Source organism: Musca vetustissima, unplaced genomic scaffold (assembly GCF_032173495.1).
Source record: "Musca vetustissima isolate MV318-11 ecotype Yass unplaced genomic scaffold, APGP_CSIRO_Mvet_v1 utg17544, whole genome shotgun sequence".
NCBI classification, from domain to species: Eukaryota; Metazoa; Arthropoda; class Insecta; order Diptera; family Muscidae; genus Musca; species Musca vetustissima.
The window spans coordinates 69,113-81,417 of record NW_026874082.1 but is presented as its reverse complement, the minus strand read 5'-3'; the positions used below and the strand labels follow the sequence as shown (position 1 = coordinate 81,417).

Below are 12,305 nucleotides of genomic sequence, written 5' to 3'. Positions count from 1 at the left end.
TTTTGAATTATAAGCCGAACATAACAACACAACCCACGGTCGAGGGCATCTGGACAGGTAATTAGAAGGGCTGTACTGAATATTTTTAATATTGGTTGACCTCTAGTCGGTGAAGAGGGTGCAAATATCGCGGAATATTGCCCATGCTCAGAATATAGAACCACAGAAAGTTATATTTTCGTGGAAGTTGTGTAGGGTATGATGGTGGTCGACCCCGTCTGACTATACTGCTCCGCTCACTGGTTTTTGTATTTGTTGTTGGTTATTATATTAGCAAAATTATTTATTTACCTGTAAAAATCCACACTTCAATTCAATATCCAAAAATGTATACTCTTTGGCGTGTGCAGGTCTCTGTGGTACTGCAGGTTGATTGGGTTGGGCGTTTTGATTATTTCCCGAGTTTGGTGGCATAACATTTTCATAGGTTTTGGATTCCTGGAATCAAACGGAAAGAAAACAAAGATAGAATATTTATTTAAATAGCACTAAAATAGAATTACTTTATTTTGCATATACATATAACAACAAATAAATGACAGACCATTTATGGTTTCCATAAAACAAAAGAACAAAAATTAAATGCTAGGCTGGAAAATTCATTTTCATAAAATATTTTGTTCAAAACCCATGTCTATTTATTTGTTTAGTCTGGTTTAAAAAAAAGAACTGGGTCAAACGAATGACTTACTGGTCCAGTTTTACAATTAAAAAATAAAACAAATTTCTTATGTTGTTGCTGTTGTTATCTTTGATCTCCCTAAAAAAAAGAAAAAGTTTTTAAATAACATCAACAACATGTTGAAATATTCAACATGTTGGTTTTTATGTGGTTGCTTGTGTTGGTTACAGTAGTGGGGATTATTTCTTGGACTGACACGAGATATGCCAACAATGCTTCAAAAAATGTTTTTGTACAATGGAAAACAAAAAAATGTAAAACATGCCAAATGTCATAGTTAGTCTAGGGGTATTATTTTTTTTTGTACAAGCATAAAACATTTTGTAATATCTCTATTAAATAATAGAGTTGTTCGACATGAATTCGGAAAATTGGTAAATTGAGAACATTGCGAAACCCAAGAGGATAAAATTTCTGCAATACTTTTGAAAGCAATGATTTAATATGTGGAATCTATATCCAAATATGAACCGATTTCAACGAAACTTGTCACAGGTTGGGTTATACTAATTTCAGTACGTTTTGTTCCTATCAACCATATATTAGTTCCTTGGTGCGTCAATTACTTAAAATCAATCGATCTATGCAATATTAGAACTTTGATACATTATTTACATTAAATTATATATATATATATATATATATGGGCAATATTGCCAATTTTTTAATATTCCATTTTCAAAAAATCAGCTTTTTTGTTTTTGTGACACATCAATGATTTTTGGTACACATATAGAGAAAAATGTTCTGACTCCGAAACCGTTCGCGATCAAATTTTTGGTTGATGCGCGCAAAAGTTATCGAGGTTTTAATTTTGGGCATAAGAAAAAATCTTAAAATTACGCCGTTTATTATATTGACCAAAAGCGTTGATATATATCTTCCTCCGTAAAATAAGAATATGAATATATTATAATAATCGCGAAAAAGTTGCACATCTTCGCGAAATATGAGAAAAATAATAAAAATGTAGGAGATTACGTCAATATATTCAATATATTAATGACATACATACACCTAAAAAATAATTTAAAAATATCTACATAATCTAAACACCATGATGAATCAAATGATATCAAAATCACACAAGTCCGTGTAGTGGTTTCTAAATCAAAGCGACAACAAAACAAGATATTGAGGAAAAATATTGGTTTTTGGTTCGAAAAAATAATGTCATCATATTTATTTTTTTAATTGTATACAAGAAATTTCAGAAAAAAATGTTGGGGTTATTCTGCTATTTTACCCGAATTTCGCCGAAAAATTGACATATATAATAATAATCACTTTTTGTGTATAAGTATACGCCTTTCGGATTATATCAAGACCCTTCCTATAAATCTTAGAATTCTATAAATAGGAATGAATCCTAAAATAATATAATATTTTGAAATATACATTTTAAATTGCGTGTAAATCGCGTAATTCTCAAAATCATTTGATGCGCATGCGGTTTCCAGGAAGTACTGAAGTTTATCTTCCAATCCATATATATTTTGCGAAATTTCATTTGACGGCTAAGATGTGCCACACGTTACATTGAAGTACCCAAAAAATCGTAAAACGCGAATAATTTCCAAAAACTCCAAATGTCATTAACGCGCATCCGATTTCGGTGTGAATTCTAAAAAAATACATCGATCTATACCGATTTCAATGTGGTCCATTAAGAACCATGGATGTGCCCGATCACACTATTTTTGAGATTAATTGCGTCTAAATCGCGTAATTCTCAAAATCATTTGATGCGCATGCGGTTTCCATGAAGTATTGATGTTTATCTTCCAATCCATATATATTTTGCGAAATTTCATTTGACGGCTAAGATGTGCCACACGTTACATTGAAGTACCCTAAAAATCGTAAAACGCGAATAATTTCCAAAAACTCCATATGCCATAAACGCGCATCCGATTTCGGTGTGCACCCTAAAAAAATACATCGATCTATACCGATTTCAATGTGGTCCATTAAGAACCATGGATGTGCCAGCACAATCTATTTTTGAGATAAATTGCGTACATCTCTCTTTCGCGTGAAGTTTTTAAAGTTCTCTTTTCGAAAAAGATCAAAATCCATTTGAGGTCATTTATTGAAGCGCAAATGATACACAGAAAACGCAAATAAATCCGCGATATTTTCAAAAACATTTTTTGCCAAATTTCGTGTTTTTGGAAGGCCAGTTCCCGCCGTTCTAGTAGATGGATTTTCACGAAGAAGATTTTATATCATCCGAAACGTAAAAAACCTTATTGATCGCGGGTACCCATATCATTCAGTTGACAGATCTAAAAATTTGGCCCAAAAAATAGGTTTTTTAAAAATTTGATCGCACAAAATTCACACCTTCGGATGAGTATTACTCTGAAGCTGTGCATACTACATACACAAAATACATATCAGATAACGCAGATTCACGACTACAATAATCTTATAATCGATTTTTATAAATTCCTGTTTGCGTATTAAAGCTAGAAGCAACATTAAAAAAACACTCAAAATCGAGCATCAAAATGTCAGCATCATTTAAAGGTAGATGCAGTTAAAATTTTTAAAAATGATACATAAGGGCCGTAGTCCCCATTTTGTTGGCTTCTAGTTTTATTTTGACACGAAGACCGTGCAATGAGTGGCTTAGTCACAAATCGATAGAGAACATAAAAAAACTGGTTCGCCTCAACCTGTTTTTACACATTTTTTTACATTAAAGTAGACACAGCTTCCACCAACATAAAGATTGGAGGTCAGTATCATGAACAGTTTGCAACGACAGATCAATTAACCCAAAACTATTCACTTTTTTTCATATACTTAAGTAGTTCCCGAGTTATAAAGGGATGAACCTCCGCTTCAGCTATGTTAAAAAATTGGCAATATTGCCCATATATATATATATTAATCTGAACCGATTTTCACGAAACTCAGCACACATCATTCCAGGCTCAATTCAGTATGCTAAATTTCGTGCAAATCGAAATATATAAAGTATCTATATATATTTCGATTTGCACGATTAACATTAAATCGGGCTAAAATATATATGGAAGCTATATCTAATTCTGCACCGATTTTCACGAAACTTACCACACATCATTATAGACTTAATTCAGAACGATATGCCAAATTTCGTGGAAATCGAAAGAAATATAGGGACTTCGATGCACTATTTTTATTAAATCGGATGAAAATTTATATGGAATCTATATCTAAAAATTTAGCACATGTTATTATAGACTAAATTCAGTACGCCATGCCAAATTTCGTGCAAATCCAAAGATTTATAAGGACTTTGGTGAACCTTTAACATAAAATTGGACGAAACTATATATATAGAAGCTTTATCTAAAGCTGGACCGATTTTCACGAAACTTGGCATAAATCACTCTAGGCTCAATTAAATACGTTATGCCAAATTTCAGGCAAATCGATATATATAGGGACTTTAGTGCACCATTTACATTAAATCGGACGAAACTATATATGGGAACTATATCTAAATCTGGACCGATTTTCACGAAACTTGGCAGACATCACTCTAGGCTCAATTTAGTACGTTATGCCAAATTTCGTGCAAATCGAAAGATATATAGGGATTTTGGTGCACCATTTACTTAAAATCGGACGAAACTATATATGGGAGCTATATATAAATCTGAACCGATTTCCTCCAATTTCAATAGGGTTAGTCCTTGGGCCAAATAAGGGAAATGTGCCAAATTTCATCCAAATCGGGTCATAAATGCGATCTGTACTTTGTTCACAAAAATACATGGACGGACAGACAGATGGACATGCGTAAATCGACTCAGAAAGTGATACTATGCATATTCTCAAAAGGAACTATGGGTCTATCTCGTTTCCTTTTGCCTGTTACAAACATATGCACAAAGACATAATACCCTGTACCACACTGTGGTGAAGGGTATAAATATAGTAGTGGCAAAGCTATTGTACAAACGTGATCCTGAAAAGAAGATGTTGATTTTTGGTTTGTATAGCATTATTTGGAATATATGGAACGTAATTGCTCGTGGGTACACAATTTTGGAGAATTCAAAAATTAGTAAAATTTATTTATTTCTGAAAAATATAAGAGCCTAGAAGAAAAAGCAACCAACCACAAATTGGGCACCCTTCGCTATTGATGTCTGAATGTATGGTAGGAATTTGGTATTTTGAAAAAAGGATCTTCTAAAAAAAAATAAATAAATGAATACAGAATATTCCTTTGAATGTTGACGTTGGGTGTGTAGGAAATTCCTTCGATATATAAAGACAATTTGGAAGTCTATTTAGAATATGAAAAGGAAAACTCGTCATTGGAAAAATTATTTTCTTGAATTAATAATAAAATCTATAATAGATTAAATAGGGTCCCCAAATACCAGAAATCTATGTTTATATGGTTTCATCGTTCTATTCTATTTATACCCTTCACCACACTGTGGTACAGGGTATTATGTCTTTGTGCGTCCGTCCGTCTGTCCGTCCATGTATTTTTGTGAACAAAGTACAGATCGCATTTATGACCCGATTTGGATGAAATTTGGCACAGTTCACTTATTTGGCCCAAGGACGAACCCTATTGAAATTGGAGGAAATCGGTTCAGATTTAGATAAAGCTCTCATATACATTTCCGTCCGATTTACTGTAAACGGTCCCTATATATGTTTCGATTTGTACGAAATTTGGTACAGCGTAATGAATTAGGTCTAGAATGATGTGTGTCAAGTTTCGTGAGAATCGGTTCAGATTTAGATATAGCTCCCATATATATTTTCGCCCGATTTAAGGTAAATGGTGCACCCAAGTCACTTTATATGCTTCGATTTGCTCAAAATTTGGCTTAGCTTACTGAATTAAGTCTAGAAAGATGTGTGTTAATTTTCGTGAAAATCGGTTCAGATTTAGATATAGCTGCCACATATAGGTTATATTTTTAACAACGGGGCGTACCGAATAGCGTGTATACATTTTGCTATAAATCGTTTTCCATAAATTTTTCCCATGTTACACAGGCGGCTCCAAATCTGCTCGAATGAAATTAAAGTTAGAATAGGTTGGAGAAAGAGGGAACATATACAAGCAATTGTTAGCATACATATGTACAATATACCCAAAGTGGTGAAGGGTATCATATTGTCGGCCCAGTCCGACTTTACTACTTTCCTTACTAATTTTTTTAACCGATTCCTGTTCCTTAGTAAAAATAAAAAAAAAAAAAAATTCAGCGTAATTATACATTCAGCTAATGAGGCAAAAATTTGCTGAAAAGTTAATTTAATAAAATAATGCGAACGAACAACATTTTTAATATTTTATAAATCCAATATTTGGCTAATAACATGTCGGAATTTGATCTAAATTTATTTCAAACACAAATTAAGTTCGAAGATGGGGAAAGTCTGTCCACTCCTTCCGATACCTATCCAACAAAATTGTAAATATTTCGCTGTACAATTATTTTAAAATATAGTGGTAACATTCCATCCGATTTAAATCAAACTTTGCACAAACTAATATTTTCACCATAACTGTATATTGTCGGTCTATTTCTTCTAGTACCCCCCTCACAAAGGGTAAACATTTTAAAACTTTGTAAAACTTATATAAAGCGTACGGAATATCAAAATTTCATCCAATATTTGCCCATCGTAATATTGTTACATAGGCGAGAGCGAATCCAAAGCTGGGACCCATCGGTCCACTCTTTCTGGCACATCACTCACAATTGGCCTTATGTTTTTGTCAAAACTTGTCCTTTCCCTTTTCGCCAACGATTTCAGTGCCACTCGCCCGACTTTACTGCAGTTTATAATAACAGATGTCGTCTTTCTTTGTATTTTTTTTCCATAACTACACTTATCTAAGTACATTTAAAGAAATACAAATCTTCGGCGTTGATTGACTTTTTCCCGGAAATGTTCCTATGACTTTTCCGATTACTTTATCAATTAGGTTTTTACATATGACCAAAAATGTATCTCCAATTTTTATAATTATTATTTTGGATAGTTTTTATCCTATAGTATCGGAACAACCTAATATACAATTTTGTAAATGTCTGTTCACGACATGTCTGTAACCAAATGACTTTAGTTGTGACAACGGAAGTAGAAAAACCGGGCAACAGAAAAAAAAAACTTTTCAAATTACATGTCTGTGCAGGGCAATATGAACCCTTTTTAAGAGCTTTGTCAACATTGTTTAGATGTAAGATACATATAATTATTATACATAACAATGAACAATAGTTGAGCGTTGGTTTTGCAGTGTTTGATTTTGTAACGATAAAATCTGTAAAAAAAGAGCTTCATGTGAGGTAACGACCTGAGTTGCCTTTGCGTCAATTTTTATACCCTTCACCACACTGTGGTACAGGGTATTATGTCTTTGTGCATATGTTTGTAACAGGCAAAAGGAAACGAGATAGGCACATGGTTCCTTTTGAGAATATGCATAGAATCACTTTCTGAGTCGATTTACGCATGTCCGTCTGTCCGTCCGTCCGTCCGTCTGTCCGTCCATGTATTTTTGTGAACAAAGTACAGGTCGCATTTTTGATCCGATTTGGATGAAATTTGGCATAGGTCACTTATTTGGCCCAAGGACGAACCCTATTGAAATTGGGAAAAATCGGTTCAGATTTAGATATAGCTCCCATATATATTTTCACCCGATATAGGCACCAAAGTACCTATATATCATTCGATTTGCACGAAATTTGGCATAGCGTACTGAATGAGGTCCAAAATGATGTGTGCTGAGTTTCGTGAAAATCGGGTCAGATTTAGATATAGCTCCCATATATATTTTCGCCCGATATAGGCACCAAAGTACCTATATATCATTCGATTTGCACGAAATTTGGCATAGTGTACTGAATTAGGTCCATAATGGTGTGTGCTGAGTTTCGTGAAAATCGGTTCAGATTTAGATATAGCTCCCATATATATTTTCGTCCGATTTAAGGTAAACGTGGCACCAAAGTACCTATATATCTTTCGATTTCCACGAAATTTGGCATAGCGTACTGAATTAGGTATAGAATGATGTGTGTTAAGTTTCCTGAAAATCGGTTCAGATTTAGATATAGCTCCCATATATATTTTCGTCCGATTTAATTTAAATGGTGCACCAAAGTCCCTATATATCTTTCGATTTGCACGAAAGTTGGCACATCGTAATCAATTAGGAATATAATGGTGTGTGTTAAGTTTCCTGAAAATCGGTCCAGATTTAGATATAGCTCCCATATATATTTTCATCCGATTTAATCTGAATGGTGCACCAATGTCCCTATATATCTTTCGATTTGCACCAAAGTTGGCACAGCGTAATGAATTAGTTATAGAATGGTGTGTGTCAAGTTTCCTGAAAATCGGTTCAGATTTAGATATAGCTCCTATATATATTTTCGTCCGATTTAATGTAAATGGTCTACCAAAGTCCCTATATATCTTTCGATTTGCACGAAATTTGGCACTGCGTTATGGATGAGGTCTGGAATGATGTGTGTTAAGTTTCCTGAAATCGTTGAAATCGGTTCAGATTTAGATATAGCTTCTATTTCATCTGTTGAATATGCTCAAAGTGGTGAAGGGTATCATATAGTCGGCCCCGTCCGACTTTACTACTTTCCTTACTGGTTTTAAACATAACAAACTGTTAAAAACAAGAGGCTTCCAAATTCTTTAACATATGGTCTGTTCCAGTACTTTTTCTATCCTTCACATCACTGTGGTACAGGGTATTATGTCTTTTATGCATGTGTTTGTAACAGGCAAAAGGGAACGAGATGGACACATGTTTCCTTTTTAGAATATGCATAGAATCACTTTTTAAGTCGATTTATGCATGTCCGTCCGTCTGTCTGTCCATGTTAAATTGTAAACAAAGTACAGGTCGCATTTATGATCCGAATTGGATGAAATTTGGGATATGTCACTTATTTGGCCCAAGGACGAACCCTATTGAAACTGGGAAAAATCGGTCCAGATTTAGATATAGCTCCCATATATATTTTCGTCCGATTTAAGGTAAATGGTGTACCAATGTCCCTATATATCGTTTGATTTGCACGAAATTTGGCATAGCGTAATGAATTATGTCTAGAATGATGTGTGTTAAGTTTCCTGGAAATCGGTCCAGATTTATATATAGCTCCTATATATATTTTCGTCCGATTTTATGCACCGGTGCACCAAAGTCAATATATATCTTTCGATTTGCACAAAATTTGACATAGCGTAATGAATTGCGTCTATAATAATGTGTGCAAAGTTTCGTGAAAATCGGCTCAGATTTAGATATATCTCCCATAAATATTTTCATCCGATTATAGGTAAATGGTGCACCAAAATCTCTGAAAATCCTTCGATTTGCACGAAATTTGTCATAGCGTACTGAATTAGGGCTAGAATGACGTGTGCTAAGTTTCGTGAAAATTGGTTCAGATTTAGATATAGCTCCCATATATATTTTCATCCGATTTTATGTAATTGGTGCACCAAAGTCCCTATTTATCTTTCGATTTGCACGAATTTTGGTATAGGGTACTGAATTAAGTCTAGAATGATGTTGCTAAGCTTCGTGAAAAGATCCATAGCTAGGCCGATTGACACAACGTACTGATGTAATATAAATTAGTCTCCGGCAAGTTTTCCTGAAATCGGTTCAGATATATTCTACATATGTTAGGATACATATGTATCCTCATCAACATTTTTGTCCAACATATTTATTTACATACCAATAACATAATAATACCACTTCATAATATACCACAAGAAATGCCATATGATTTTCGACAATTTTTTTAGAAAAATCTTAAAATAGATATGACATAGGTTATTTTGTTTTTTGAATAGTCTACAACATACACATGTCCATATAATAAAAACCTGATTTTTTTACACATCCACATAAATATGTCTGTATGTTTTTTAATAGAACACAGTTTCAAATACTTACATGATATGCCAAAATATTTGCCAAACTGGCCATAACAGGTTCTGTGGCAAATGCTAAAGTGTCAGACGATTCTTCAACTGTGTGAATGACCTGCAACATCTACACGAAAGAAAGTCAAGCAAAATAAATAGTATTAGCATTTTTTTGATGATATTTATAGGTTGAACATTGTTTAATATAATCAGGAATTTTGAATTTAAAAATAGGAAAATATTACAAAAAAAAAAAAAAAAAAAAATAAATAAAAGGATTTTTTGTGATAACAGAATTTTTAAATTATTCCAGATAATTGTTCTTCTAATCAAGAATCGAAATATTATTCGGCAATGAAACTGGAATTTTATATCCTTTACTACAGCAAAAATGTGCCTCACCAATACGTAGGTTATATACCCTACAACTATCCGTTCCTGTACACTATAGCTTTGGAAGGTAGTAAACCATTTCATCCAAACTTTGCACATCGCAATATTTATCAAACTCCAATTAAGGGAACCCCACCCATTCTCGATATTAATTTTTCAAGATTTTCAATGGGCTGGTAAATCAATACCAATGCTTGTTAAGGTTTGTAACTTTGCACATATATATTTGAAGATTTAAAATAGAAAAAAAATAATTTACAAAAAATGTTTGTTATTGTTTTGTTGTTGTTTTTTGTAATTAAAGAAAAGTCCTTATTTTTGATGGCGGGCATGATAACTCCTCACTGGAACATCGGAATCCGAAAATTCTAACGGTGTTAGAAAGAGTACATGTCTGGCTCTCGTATGAACTAGGATTATTGACTTCGCTCTAAAATTAGCAAAATGGCGGACCTTTGAAAAAATATTTTTGGAAAATCGCAGATTTTTTACCAAAAACCAAGTTAAAAAATAAGGAAGATCTTCACCGAATGGCTTTATCCTAGTTCATATGAGAGCTATACACTCCCAGAGAAACGTTGCAAAATTTGGAACCGATTGGATTATTAGTTTTTGAGTTATCGTGCCCGCCATTCGCAAAAAAATGTTTAGAGAAAAATGCGTTTAAAGTTTGAGAAGCCACTTCAGCCGTCACTTGATGCTGACACAATAAATCGGCTATATCTTCAAGAGTTCTTGAGATTTTCACTTGAAATTTTGTAGAGACATTCTTTAATCAGTATAGATTCGAATTATATCAACAAAAATTTTGACCCCGAGAATGGAGGGGTCCCCTTAAGTTCGGTCCCTGCTTCCCTTGCTTCTATTTCCAAAAAAAAAAAAAACGTAAATTAAAAATGTTCCATTTCGATAGTGATTCCGCAGATCTTTGCAAACCACCATGTAAATATCCGCCACGATTGGAATATAATGGTCGATGGTGCACAGATTCCGCAACTAATTAACTAACATATCTGGAATACTCCATTTTTGGATTCGGATTTCAACCTCTAACAATCCCTAATGGTTGAAAAGCCTCCGGCTTCTGACTGGCCGGTTTGGAGGACTTTTTTGCAAATGTAGTTAAATTAACAGTTTTAAAATCGGATTTGGATTGAATTGATCCTGGTCAAGGGTTACTTTCGACAAAAGGACGCTGTGTGTTACACAAGCAGCAGAACCATTGATAAAACTATTTTTTGGATTTCTCAAAAACGTGGTAAAAATTGTTCAGCTTGCAATAAGTTCGTGTATTAATCAGCCTTTCTTCCGCTAGTCTATAAATACGTTATGGCTTGGCTCTACAAAAATTGTCTTCATAAGTTGTAAAATACCCCTCATTGGTTCGTTGATAAATACTACCCACAAGTGACTCTATGTTGACTTCTGTGTCAACGATTATTTAAGGAATCTCTTCAGTACCTCTATAAAGACTCCCTTCCACTCGTCTACCAAAGACTCACCCACAGAAAAAAAATTCTTTCACCTCGCCTACAAAAGATTCCCTCGTGTAAATTATTTATTTGCATTTTAATTAAAGATTGCCGTAGAGAACATCACACAATAATTGTTTTTTTATTTAAATATTACCAAGGGATCAGATTTTTGCATTTCATTTATTTAAATCCACACCAACATACCTTTGGATGTCGAAATCGTTCCAAATTTTTTACCGAATTTTTTAAAATTTCCGTAATGGTTTCTTTGCGTCTCGGTTTGTGCAGTTTTTCAGCAATTTTCTTCTCAAATACAAATATTGAACATTCCTGTAACAAAACAGAATGTGGTGGTAAACAAAAACAGCAACAACAACGGCAGCATGAAAATGAAAACATAATTGAAACAACAGAACAATTTGTATGCTGTCAGACAAACAATCAGTCTGTCGGTCAGTCAGTCAGTCAGTCACTCAAGAAATGCAACAGCATTCATCTCAGTTCACATCCACATGCGGGTCGATATATTTGTGTGTGTGTGTGCATTTTGTTTGTGAGCATTAGTCTACCCCCTAATGAATTTGCAGTTAGTCGACATATACCCATTGTATTGCCGACAACAACCTACCTTTCCGTCATTTTTCCGGTGTCCCTCATGGATTTTCCATGCCAACTCTGGCCCAGCACAGGCAACCTGTTTGCCAATGTCAAAATACTGTTTAATGGGATTGCCATCGATGACAGTCTGCTGGACAACGGGGGTGTTGACGTTTTTGAATTTCGAAAACATTGTTCCGGCTGGCATACCA

General features: G+C 34.0%; 1 protein-coding gene across 1 annotated transcript in view; it reads right to left on the bottom strand.

The window, feature by feature from the left end:
- The window catches only part of LOC133330750 (SCY1-like protein 2), a gene marked incomplete at its 3' end in the record, with an annotated part of 69,304 nt that extends 57,003 nt beyond the window's left edge, over positions 1 to 12,301 (bottom strand). The window contains exons 1-4 of the mRNA XM_061539164.1: positions 12,125 to 12,301; positions 11,701 to 11,826; positions 9,657 to 9,755; positions 292 to 438 (exon numbers count right to left, since the gene is read on the bottom strand). Of these exons, the coding sequence (XP_061395148.1) occupies positions 292 to 438; positions 9,657 to 9,755; positions 11,701 to 11,826; positions 12,125 to 12,301 (549 nt within the window). The remainder of the gene's footprint in view (positions 1 to 291; positions 439 to 9,656; positions 9,756 to 11,700; positions 11,827 to 12,124) is intronic.
- Positions 12,302 to 12,305: the final 4 nt, after the last annotated feature.